The 14,034-nt window shown below is 31.8% G+C and overlaps 1 protein-coding gene across 1 annotated transcript; it reads left to right on the top strand.

Moving 5' to 3' along the window:
• The first annotated feature begins 3,212 nt into the window (after positions 1–3,212).
• On the top strand, positions 3,213–13,068 carry LOC127700854 (3-hydroxyacyl-CoA dehydrogenase type-2-like). The gene is made up of 5 exons (XM_052204550.1): positions 3,213–3,329; positions 6,336–6,500; positions 7,358–7,522; positions 11,642–11,879; positions 12,800–13,068. The coding sequence occupies exons 1-5, from the start codon at positions 3,309–3,311 to the stop codon at positions 12,988–12,990; spliced, it is 780 nt and encodes a 259-aa protein (XP_052060510.1). The 5' UTR covers positions 3,213–3,308; the 3' UTR covers positions 12,991–13,068.
• Positions 13,069–14,034: the final 966 nt, after the last annotated feature.

Below are 14,034 nucleotides of genomic sequence, written 5' to 3'. Positions count from 1 at the left end.
ATCAAGAAAATAAGTTCAAGGTCACTTAAATAGTCATATGCGCCATACGAGCAAATATAGATGACCTATTACTTATGGTATTAGAGATACGGACTTCAACACGAAATGTTAACCTTGATCATAGATATCAACCATTATCAGCTATTCATTTTGTTAGGAATTCGCTGAACCATGAAAATGAGGTCAAGGGTAATGGACATATGACAGATAGAAACATCGTTACATAAAAGATCTGTGTGCGAGGCATATTGCAGTCAGGCCTTCTAACTTCTGACATATGAAGCTTCATACAAATAGTTCAAGTCGCCACGAATTTGCATCCCTTGGTCTCGCATTCCGACAATTCCAAAATATCAATGTGAATTTTTAGAATAAACATGATAATCCTACTCACATACATCCATTTTCCGGGTGTCCCTGCTTTCTTATTTCTTGTAAAATTTTAAGTTGGTATACGATTTAGTTATATATCATCAGTGGCGAATCCAGGCGAATCCAGGCGGCGTATAGGTCACACACGCCCCACACCCCCACCTTTGATGGCCCAAAAAATATTAAATATTTTTTTTACGATTTTTTTTAGCTTAATTCGTCCAAAACATTGTTCGCTTCGCTACGCTCTGTGGTATGTAAGCTGTTTGAATTACACCCACTTTGAAAAAAACTGAATCCGTCACTATATATTTTCAATAATATATTGACCAACGTCAATGTACGATAATCATACCACAATGGAGAGAGAACAGAACAGTTTATTTATACAACTATTAATAATCATTATTGCATTTTCTCGATGGCCTGAGACTATTATACTAATTTATATTTAGTATTATAGTTACAATTAGGGATAGATGGATTTGATTTTTAATGCATGATTATTGTAATCCTTTTCTTACCATAAACATTCATTTTCTATGGCGATTCTGCAAGCATATATATATTTGTCTGATTATCATGTCATATAATGAACATTTAGCCTTAAGAAGATTTATTTTAAACGATCATAGGAAATATAACACCCCTAGGTAGATTGGATTACTTATAAAGATAACCATCCTGTTGTGCAAGAAAATCACATATCAAATGTGCGTTCTTCAATCTTTAAGACCATAAACTTTAATTTTAAGTTTAAACACTAAAATTTACATAATTCAAAAATATAGTGTTTACAGATTCAAATAAATAATAAGTTGTCCTCTGTAAGAAATCGTTTTCCAACCAGCCACCAAACTTCTTTTAATTGCTGAAGTTCAATTATGTTATGTGATTATGCCTTTTTTTTTTCTTTGACAAAACCGAGTTCTGCCTTGTGAAATCTAGGACAAAACCGGGTGCTTCCATTTTGACATGAACCATTTCTTTCGTTCCATACGCAGACATACAAGTATTGAGGTGCTCAAAGTGACTAGCTTTGCAATCTCCATGTCAATATCTTTCTTTCCGTACCATGTGAACAATTTAAGGAGAAATTAAACAAATTCGAGGCATGGTTCACTCAATTCGCCATTTTGACGTGCATTTTTACTTATTTCTCCGTTAATCTAGAACAGTTGTAGAAAATATTACATCTCACAATAGAAAATAGTTATATATGTATAAATATTCTTCGATATCATAATTAGTATGTGTTCCCGAAACTCCTACCCCACGTTTTGCAAGGTTATATGTTGTTCAATCTTAAATTTTCAGTGTTGTATTTTGGAGACTGTTGGTATTTTTTTCTTTATATTTTGCCATGCATGGTGCATGATGTCCGTCGTACTTCGACTTAAAATTTTGACTTCACCCTTAGTATCATCTTTTTGTAAGTTCAATGGATCGTGAATTTTATAATTGGTCCTGACCCGTGTTTATGAGAGAAAGTTTGTCCGACAAAACATAGTTTTTTTTTATTATACTGAAATATATACATATATGCATGAAGGACATGTCCCATTAAAAAGATTAGGTGCAGCACTACGGAAGGGTAGATTGTTCATTTTTCGTACTTTAAGGATTTGTTTTTACAATATTTGAATATCTATTTAAAACGAAAGTACAGAATTCAAAATATTTTCAGTTTGTCTTGAACTAATTTTATACTCTGTTTTATGTTACTCATTTTGCACAGCCTTTCCGAAATATATTATTAATTCCAAGACAAGCAATGCATGTATTTGAAATTGCATTCTAAAATATACAAATTTGAATAAACCAAACATCTTATCTGCCTACAGTTTGCTTTATTCAATTTTTTAGCAATATTTGCCATTTTAGAGCATTTGAAGTTTATTTTCTTCGAGATACACTGGTCATATCTTTGGACCAATTTAAGTGTGTTGTTTAAATGTATGTCGGTGAAATATACGTTTATAGCTGCTCCACAAAGACCTTACAAAGCACCACTTGTTCAATATTTTTAACAGTGCAAGCAGATATTAAGATGAAATTTTCTGTTAAAACGTATCGGATTTTTCTAAATATACAAATGAAATTGATCCACACGAACTGATTCTTTCTTCATAAAGCATTTTTAGTGACCGGTGTCCTGTTTGTGACCTTCATATTATACTTTTACATTGTAATGTTTATACCAAAAGTAATGATGAAGGGAGAGGATTTTTCCTTTCCTGCAGTAAATTTTCCTTTCCTTGATTGTGATGTTCCGTTGGCTTCTTCTTATGGAGTGTTTATTTCTCAGTTGGTTTGATATTTGCGTGTTTGCAGTGAGGTTTTTGGTTTCAATAAATGTAATATAATTTTCGTTGCTACAGATGTAATTGTAATTTAAACCTTTTACAGCAGGGATAAAGAAGTCATAAATTGTTCAAAACTTTTACTTTTTTTTTCCCGAAAAAAATGAAAAAGCACAACATTTAGATATTTCATTATGGAAATTAATTTAGTTTGTATAGTTTATTATTCTAAAGTGTCTAAAAAATATATGCTAATCTTTGTGAATGTACTCCTTTATATAAGCAAAATATATTATTAAAATGAGATTGATTTTTGGTAACACATGGATAAAGAAAAATGGCCGGCAAATTAAAGAATACAAAATTGAAGACTTCCCTACTCCATCCCCTTCTATACCTAAAATCACAGAATTTTTACGTTATAAATAAATCTAAGTTTCACAAATATAAACGAGGCAAATGTATTAACATTTTTTTCGTATACTTATTAAAATTGGTTACTAGCTCGGAAATGTTGTATTTATTTTATCCTTCCATACAGAAACACGGAGTAAATTTTAAAATGTATCTTGATTGGACAAAAAAGTTCTGTAAACACATGTTTAGTAAACTTCGGACTTGCAAAATTCAAATATGCCAATTGGTAATTTAAAGGTGAATAGAATAATGGCAACACATGCTTATTGCTAAGAACGGCTTCAAAACATTTTCCCCATGTTGCACATTTATCACTGTGCAAATTCTTACACTTTTGCTTACCATAATCGCTTATAACTTGAGTCTTGACATTCCCATGTCATTGATCAAAAGTCTGAATGGTGACATAGTCAAGAATTTTATTGACAGTTTGGATTTTTTCTATAAAAAAGCACATGTAGATACTTACAAATAGAAAACATAGAAAATTTAATCTTGGCATATCATTTATTGCTCACCTGTGCCAAAGAGTCGAGTGAGCTATTCTCGTCCCTTGGCATCCATGGGTGGTCCGTTTAAATCTTTTACAAAAATCTTCTCCTCTGAAACTACATGACCACTACTCTTTAAACCATATGCAACTATTCAAGTTATAATTATGTTCGGTAACTCTGCATGTTACTGGGTTAATCATGATCTGTTAATTAGGATTATGTATATTTACTGGTTACCCTTGTGACAAAGGATTTAGAAGATTGAAAACTATATACATTTGACCTCAGTTAACATCCATTCTAGGTTATCTTTTATTAATTTAAAATAAAATCATGAAATATTTTCATTAAGAATCGCATAAAACTAAACTACATGAAAAATGTTCTCCTGCATTTTTTTAGTTGAAATCAGTCTGTCCTGCCTTTTTATTTTTCACTCTATTCGGTCCTGCCTATTTTTTTTAGCCAAGTTGCTCATCCTGCCTTTTTTTTTTTACTCAAAACTCCTGTCCTGCCTTTTTTTCAAATTTCATCCTAGCCCCCCCCCCCCCCCCCCCCCAATAAAAATCAAATGGTAGCTCCCTAAAACAAACAAAATTTATCCATTCTCTCAAAAAGAAAACAATGTTTGATCCTATGCTGCTTCAAGGTAAGACATTATGGCTGAAACCATTTGCATCTATAGATAAGTTATTTGATTTCCATGGTAAAAATATTACAAAATATCTTTTCACAAGTTGATTTACGATGTAAGTGTACATGGTGTAAACAATGCAGGATCTGTGATAAAAATCTTTATTTTGTGTGAGAGAGAGTTTTTCTAATAAATTTACCAAAGTGAACATGGTGAATGTGGAATAAGTAATTTCTCAAAAGCAATAAGACACAATTAAACTATTTTAAATATAACTTTTAAATTAATAACTTAAAATAAATACATAGCCCGTCGTGTCGTTGTTTACTTTCAATACTGCTGCCATTTCAAAATATAACAAACAAATGCCAAAATGTGAATTTTTCAATCAAATTTTGAAGAAAAAAAATTGTTACCTAAAATGATTTGGATTTCGAATTCTTTGCATTAAATGTATTGTCAACCTGTTCTACCTCAAATGACATTTTGAACCTATTTTTGTTTGTTTTAGATTTTTGCCTTTTTTTGTACTTTTGACTAAATCTATAGAAGATGAAGAAAATCTGTAAACAGTTAGATAAAAAAAGATCTGCAATTATATCAACATGGCTGAAATTGTCAGTTGACTCTTTATAGGAGTTATTGCCTTCTAATGCTGATTTTTACTCTTTGTTTGCATATTATAGAAAGACTGTAGATAGTTAAAGAAAAATGTTAACAGGAAAAATGATCAGAAGGAGAATCCCGAGATCATCTACAAAACAAAAAGATTTTAGTCATGAATTATGTTCTATTCTTCAACATGTTCAATGGTGAAAATGCACATAGATCCAGGTGAGAGACACAGGCTCTCTAGAGCCTCTTAAGTATTGATTTGCCAATCTCTTTCAATGATGTAATGGTAGCATATTCATCTCAAATCCAGGAGGTCCTTGTTGGGTACCTGATCAGGTTAAGTGTAACTTGCCTTGTCTCAATAGATATAGACATTAAGCCAAGTTATGGATTTTGTGTAGTGTTGTAAATCTAATTCCATTCAATCATGAATAACTACTTCAATGTCATAAATCTTGCATTGTCATCCTGTTAATTACCAGATACTCCAACAGGTCTTTTTAAATGAAGAACTGAATTATACATGTCATAACTGGTTTAAAGTTCTTAGAATTGACAATTTGATAGTAGTAAAAATATCTGAAATAGTCATGTTTTGTTGTTTAGAGTTATCTTTCTTTAACTACCCAGTAACTGGTATTTATTTTAATGAACACTCATAATTTTTATGCATTGCTCTAACATAGACCTAGAAGAAAGGTAATTTTATTATATCAAATTATGATATGCTTGATTTTTTTACATAATACTTAAGTAGTAAATTATTAAACAAGAAAACAAGATTAGAAAAACAAATTCAAAGTGATAACTTGTTGCAATATTTGGCAAAGTGCAGGATGGTGAAAATTCATTCATATGAAAAATATATTATATTGACCAACTGTAAGTTAAGGTTTCATTCAGTCTGTGTCTAAGAGGTTTAAAATATAAGACAGATTTATTACCTTTGACAAGTTGTCATACAAAAGTTTGTTTCCTTTCCTGAAGACAAGTTAAACCTGGGCACATGTTCATCTTGTCTATTGTAAGTCAGGAACCTTGTCAGTGAATGTCTTAGAAAAGGTTTGACTTTTGTTAACAATGGAGAACTAAAAGCAATAAGAAAAGATTATTTGTTTCCTTTGTAACAATGGCATGCCAAAATTAAATGCCAACAAGGGCTTTGATATACAATTTACCCCCTTTGTTATTGAATTTAAGAACCCCCATGACATTCACACTGTCTTGTTGTAGACAAATACTTTAGTATGGTATGACTGTTGTCAGAAGACAAATAATGCGAGTGTTGTGACAGTCAACCAACTAATATATAATTGCTTGAGAAACCTGAAGGGGCTTAGATTTATATTTTATGTTGTGATAATAATTAGGTAACCATGAACATTTTAAATACAATTGGAGCTTAAAGCCAAGTGAACACTAAAGATTTGTTTAGTTGCACAAAATGATTGCACCGTTGAATTGAGTAGCATTATAAACTGATTTCTTTTTTATTTTCAGGGGCTTGTGGGGTTAGTTACTGGTGGGGCATCAGGACTTGGGAAAGCCACGGTAGAAAGATTTGTAAGACAAGGTGCTAGAGTTATTCTATGTGATCTTGAGAAATCACCTGGTAAAGATGTTGCTGACAATTTAGGTGACAACTGTATATTCTCCCCAACAAATGTAAGTAGTGAACACGATGGTATAGTTTGCTAGAAAATCAACTTTAGGATATATCCTGCTAGTATTAAGACATTTTCATAAATGAAGTTGATTTAATAGACAATGCAAGATATATCAAAGTTAGGGAAAAAATAATGATGGCTTGGTGTACTTGTTTTTGAGGTACAGACATTTGATTTAAAAAAAAAAAAGAAAAAATATGGGATAAAAATGGTACGTGGAGTGGAATGTCAAAATGAAAAATATATGCACTAGAAACAAGATTTTAAACACATTTTATAAGAAGTGTTTTTAAGATGTATGCTTTAAAAAAAATATAGATACCCTTGACTTGTATAAAAAAAATGAAACTTACCGTGAGCTTGGCATATTGTTTCAACCCTATGGAGCTTGATGAAGGATTTATCTAGCATTGAACCTTTCTACTATACAAATACAGGTGTACAGGTAACATGAAGCTTTAAACATATATACAAATATTGTATATATACGTGTATGGTATTGATTTTCAATTCTCAGCTTTTTATTAAAGAAATGTATTCTTCAAGTCTTGATTTCTATGACTTTCTGTTAAACATGTGTTTGCGTTTGGATCAAGAATTTTTCAAAAATCATGAGGCGACATTGGGGAATTTTACTGAAAATCGAGGGCGACATAAACTTCTCCCTGGAACTTTTCTAGAGTGAAGTCAGGAATCCTAGGGCGACATAGTCGCTCACTTCGCCTGGTGTGGTGACCCCTGTGTGAATAGACAAGTTTTTAAACCTCCTTCTGTGAGACCTTAAAAGTAACTAATTATTTATTGCCAAAATTTGTATAATGTTTTATCCAAATCTAGATTTGATTTTTCTTTCAGGTAACATCAGAAGCTGATGTGAAAAAGGCTTTAGAAATAGCTAAAGATAAATTTGGGAAACTTGACGTTGCTGTTAATTGTGCAGGAATTGGAATCGCCTTTAAAACCTATAACTTCAACAAAAAACTACCCCATAATCTGGATGACTTTGCCGAGGTTATAACAGTAAGTAATATCATTGTATACACAATTATATTTTTGTGGATTCCGGAAAGGGAGGCAAAAGATACTCATAAATTGAAAGACAAACTGACAATGCCATGGCAAAAAAACAAAAAAATTACGAAAAGACAAGCAACAGATTTGTTAGATATCCATTTCCTTATAGATGGTACTGGTTATATTGGTCATCTTGTTTTCAATTTTTTGTGCTTATCTGGCCATTACTTTCAAAAGCATTCAGCGCTGCAAATTTCCTGATGTATGGAGAATTGCACGGTGAGAAGTTGACCTGAATCTTTAAATCTTCCATCTTCGTAGACTGAATGCCACAAAACAGTTACTTAAAAGATTTGAAATTGAGTTTAAGCTCATATGTATACTCACTCATTTAAAACCACAGCATACTAAATTAAAAACACTTATGACATGTGACTGAGATGCATAAGGTCCTCTCCTGCTTAAAACCCCCCTTGGAGATTTTAAGATGTGAGCAGGTGAGAGTATTAGAAATCATTCCAAGAAACCCCCAGTTTTTGTCTCCCCTGCGAAGAAAGTCGTGGAAAGCGAGACATAGGGATTGCTTTTCCGGCGATGACAACAACAGTGTAAACAATTGTTAAGATTTCTGCTCAGGTTAGTTTGATAGGAACCACTTGTGATAGATCATTGATATTTAATATAAAGTTGCATTAGTTTACTATCAATACATATCAGTTTGACGACTATTTTGAGGCCCTGCCCCCTAGGATATGGTGCAGAGACTTTGAATTAATTGGCAAATTTCAATGATAAGTTTTCTGCTTAAGTTAGATTGATAGGAACTACTTAAAATAGACAATGATATTTTCTATTAAGGTACACTACTGTCTTTATATCACAGTTTGTCAACCATTTAAAGGCCCTGTCCACTAGATCATGGTCCCGCGACTTTGAATTAATAAGCAATGTTGCTGTCCATCAGATTATCTTTTTCTGAATTTTATGCAAGTCGTATCTCGGTGTCACCAGTTTATCTTTTTATACATTCGTTGAATTCACTTTATACTGCATCCCTACAAAATCTGGTGAGGAAAAATATCTCTTTACAAAATATATGAAAACTCCTGTTTTTGTCTCAATGTTCTGATGCTTATAATTATTTTGGAATTTCGTTATTTTGAAATAACCAGGGAACCTCTTTTAGACCATTTTATTTCAAACAGGAATTCCATTAAGACTTAAACTTCATTAGACCCTTTTATTTTAAACAGGAATTCCCTTAAGACTTAAACTTTATTAAACCTTTTTATTTCAAACAGGAATTCCCTTTAGACTTGTCCTCTGTTAGACCCTTTTATTTCAAACAGGAACTCTCTTAAGACTTAACCTCTATCAGACTTTTTTATTTCAAACATCCTTTTTAAGATAAGTTGGTCTGTTCTAAAACTTTATTGAGATACATATTATAAAGATACATCAAATTTACAATGAAATCATTAACTGTATTTCCTGGTTGACAACCAGATGACATGCACATATATAAATATCTTTAATAAAAATATCAAAATAAAAATATAAATAATATTTTAAAATTACATGGTATGAAGACATTAATGAGATTTAAATTGACTGGGAAAACAGCTGTTCTCAGGGTCATTAAATAGTACATAGATATAAAATCAATCATCTGGTTATGGTTTTATATAAAGATATTTATTTATGCTTTTTTCGACCACATGCAGAATTATTGTATCAATAAATTTATAACTAGATTGCCATTATTCTCAGGAAATGGAAACACAATATTTTGTATTGTGCAATTTTCATTAAATGACCCATGGAAATATCACACATAATTACATGGCAGAGGGAGGTCTGAGACTTAACAGTAATTGGATAATTACCATCTCTAGGAATATTGATGATCTTAAATTTGATTTTTATTATCTTTAAATATTGCAGATTAAAAAACTGTCAAATAACCATAGATTTAAAGTTCATTATTTCTGTTAATATCTAAATTTAAAAAAATATTTGTCAATATTATATATTTACTCTCAAGTGTAAAAATGGAATAATTTATAAGATTAATTAGGTCTTTCCACTATTTTGTGGAAAGACCTATTGTATTTGTTCTGATTATTTTTTTTCTTCTTCCGCCAAATTTTAAAACTTGTTTTTTGTGGTTTCACAAGATGTCGCTTAGATTTTTTGCGTATAATATCGAACAGTTATTGTGCTTTTGAGACTGACCCTGTTTAGTCGAAAACTTTTTATTGTAAGAGTTATCTCCCCAAACACTGTTTTCTTTGTGGTGAGATCTCCTCCTTAGCCGTAAAAGAAAGTGACAAATTTATTTTACTAGATTGCTCGTTATATCCTCAGGATGATTTGTCAAATTTTATCCGAATCAATTCGTAGACTCCATATGACAGTTATTTCCCCTTTTGAATTTGACATTAGTGATATGTCAATGTATCACATGAATGGTAAGTAATACAGACCTAAGGTACGTGTATTTTAGGTCCTGGGTTCATAAAAATAAATTTGAGGTCAAGGTCAAAGGTCAAGGTCATGTTCTAAATTTTAACTTTTCATTGTTCCGATATCTCCTTTGTAATTGTAAAAGAAAGCGACAAATTTTCTGTACTAAATTGCTCGTTATATCCTAATGATGATTTGTCAAATTTAACCGAATCAATCCGTAGACTCTATATGACAGTTATTTCCTCTTTTGAATTTGACATAAGTGATATGTCAATGTATCACATGAATGGTAAGTAATACAGACCTAAGGTACGTGTATTTGAGGTCCTGGGTTCATAAAAAAAAATTTGAGGTCAAGGTCATGATCTAAATTTTTACTTTTCATTGTTCCGAGATCTCCTCCGTAACCATAAAAGAAAGAGACAAATTTATTTTACCAAATTGCTCGTTACATCTTCAGGATTAGGATGACCATTTGGACCGAAGCTATCTGGAGACTCCATATGAGAGTTATTTCCCCTTATGCATTTGATATAAGTGATATGCATTTCTAACTGGTAAACCATAAGTGATAGAGACCAGGGTCTTTTGATTTTGAGTTCTTTGGTCCAAAAAAAAAATTAGGTCAAGGTCAAAGGTCAAGGTCATATTCTAAATTTTGAATCTGGCTTATTTTCACTTCTTTTCAAAAACCATATAAGATATCGACAACATATTTTTACTAAATTGTTAGTTGCGACATGTCGTAACACATACATTTTGGTGTCATTACATGGGAGTTTTCTACCCTATTATATTTAAAATTACGCGTATGATGATATAACTCATTAACCATATATAATAAAGACCTAGTGTTTTTTTATTTGAGGTCCTTGGTTTATGACCTTGAAATTGAGGTCAAGGTCATAGGTAAATTTGACATTCTAGATTTTGACCTTTGCTTTAAATTCATATTTATACATCACAAAGCCATAGGACTTTGTGCATTAGGTTACAAGCCATATGACTTTGAAAAAGCAAACATAAGTGACCTTGTGTAAACTGGAAATGGTTATTTTTTGTACTTATTTCATGTAAAAGTATTTAGAACAAAATATTTTTGAAAGCAGTTTCAAATAAACTATCAAATAATACAGGAAATGACGTTTTTCAGACCGGAAGTATTAAATTACCTCCGTTATTTCAAACAAAATTGTATAGAAACCATATATTTTTTTGGAATCAGCAAACAATAAGCTATCATTTGACACTGGTAATGACATTTTAAACCGAATTTTGATATTTTCATATCAAAATAAATCTTAAGAAGTGGAAAGACCTTCAATTGTTCTCTGAACTATTGGTTTTTAATTATTATTGGAGGTGTGTTTGTTAGTCATCCTTTCAAAAATCAGTGTGATGTAGCATTCCTTGCATATTTTTTTAGTAATGAAAAAATCCTTGAATATAGCTTTAAAATCTGCAAGTTTTTCCTCCCACTGCAGGAATTTGGATATCAATGAAAATAATGTTGGCTTGAATCTACAAAATTTAAAAAGTTAAATTAAATTCCACAGAGTAAATACAATGTATTTAGTACAGGAAAGTATTCAACAATTTCTTATTTTATCAGCATAATTTCTTTGAATATCCATTTGTTCTCTGTCTATTTTTTAGGTCAATACCATTGGCAGCTTCAACGTTATAAGACTAGCAGTTGGACTGATAGGGGAGAATCAACCTGACGCAGATGGACAAAGAGGTGTGGTCATAAACACTTCAAGCGTGGCTGCATTTGATGGTCAGATGGGTCAGGCTGCTTACTCGGCCAGTAAAGGAGCCATTGTAGGCATGACATTACCTATAGCAAGAGATTTGTCTAATCAAGGAATCAGATGTTGTACCATAGCCCCCGGTAAGAAGTTACAGTCACAATAGCTTTATTTTTCCATTGTGACTGGACTGTACAAAAAGAATAAGAAAGCCTAAGTAGAATCTGTATTTTTATCAGTTCAATGCCTGCTAATTGATCTTTGATATTTTTCATTTCACTTTTAAGGCCAATTTGGTTTTAAAATAAAAAATTTGGTGTGTCGAGAGCCCTTTTCTTGATTTACCTTCATCGGGAATGCTTAAACCCAAAACTTTGAAGGACGTATAAATACTTGAAAACAGGAGGAGCTATATGATAAAAAGGGACTTAAAAAGAACAGTAAAATCCTTCTAAGGTCAACACTTTGCCCTGGGGAGTTAGAACCTTCTTGTTTTAATACTCACAACCATTTTATATACTTTGCATTTCATACTTTAAGTGTCAAGTGAACCAGATTAAGATAACATGAGTCATATAGACACTAAGACATCAAAATCAGTATTATATTTTTATTTGTATAACAACAAACACTTTCAGAATAGATATGGTACTTGTGTCAGGTTATGTACACTGATTCTTCTTTGGCACTTTATTTCAAGTTGACCAATTCTCAAAATGTTTTACACAGTCTTCATTTGCTGGAAATCAAAGAGGGTGGTAAAGGGTTATTTTCGTGCAACGTGATTTGCCATTTTTATTTCACGTGCAGCCGTGAAAAAGGTTCATTATTCACAGTGTTTCGTGAAATCGGTAAAATGAGGCATTGGATGAACACCAAAAAATTCAGAGCTAAGAAAAGGAAAATTGTTAGAGTGGGTCAGCTTTATCATTGATGTGATCAACAACTGGTGATTGTCAAGAATAGTAACATTGATTGATTTGTGATTGCTTTACACTGCATCAGCACAAAAAGGCTGTATTGTGGCGAAATATTAGTAACAAATGATATTTCTCTTTTTCAGGTTTATTTAACACACCTTTACTTGCCAGTTTACCAGAAAAGGTTCAGACTTATTTAGCATCAACAATTCCTTTTCCAAAACGTTTGGGTGATCCAGATGAATATGCCCACATGGTGCAAACAATCGTAGAAAACCCATATCTTAATGGTGAGGTCATAAGAGTGGATGGTTCAATAAGGATGATGGCATGATTTGTGAAGAAAACAGAACAAACTTTTATTGAAATGTGTATTGTGATATTTTATATTGAAATGAAGAAATAATATTTGTTGGTGTGTTGTTTTCATAAGCCCTGTCACTATTGTCCTTTCTCAGGTGAATATTTTAAGGTCAGAGTTTTGGTATTTATATAAACCAGCAAACACTAATTGATGAACTAGTACTTTGACTGTTTCTCCATTTTGCCAATGACATTTAATAGTCACTGATGCTGTTTGTGGGGCAGATCCCGGGTTTGAGGAAAGTGGATATAATTGTCGGTTATGTTGAAAATAGCATTAAGGCTAGCAAGGTGAAATTTTTTTGATGATTTTATGCAAAAAAAATGGTATTTTTCTGATCAAATGGGAGGTATAAATAAAAACAGTTTCTCTTGAATCTGCTACTGGTTTCAGCAAGTAAACAGACTACAAGAATTTATCAAATCCACTTACATTGATTTTAATAATATTTTAAATAGATTTAAATATTCATGACGGTTCCACATTTGCTATGCTTGTGGTATTGTCGAATATTATCACCTAAAAATGAGTCCAAAGTCTCAAATGGCTTTGTTGCAATATTATCTTTAAAATTGGGAAAAAAATCCTCAAACAATTCCATAATATCAGGTGAACAACTTCAACATATGTGTAATCTTCCTGTTAAGTTTCATGGATCTCGGTTGAAACTGTAGGAAGTTTGAATACACAAAACTTGTACCCTCTTTCATATTTTTTTTTGAAAAAAGTTAAGTTCCCAAGTCTAGAGAAATGAGAAAATTTCCTGAAACCATTCCATAAAAGCAGGTGCATAACTTTAACATATATGCAATCTTCCTGTGAAGTTTCATAAATATGGGTCTTTAATTTTAGGTGGAGTTGATTACACAACTTAGGTATCCACTTTTTCCATCCTGCCTGCCTGCCTATCCGCCCACCCGACATCACCATACTATAAGCCTGTTTTCAACCTGACAAAAATTGAAAAAAATAAAATGATATTAATTTAAATTATTACTTAAAAGTCATATAATA

Source organism: Mytilus californianus, unplaced genomic scaffold (assembly GCF_021869535.1).
Source record: "Mytilus californianus isolate M0D057914Y unplaced genomic scaffold, xbMytCali1.0.p SCAF_1, whole genome shotgun sequence".
Lineage (NCBI taxonomy): Eukaryota > Metazoa > Mollusca > Bivalvia > Mytilida > Mytilidae > Mytilus > Mytilus californianus.
The sequence above is the reverse complement of the archived record's forward strand: the minus strand, read 5'-3'. Positions and strand labels throughout refer to the sequence as shown.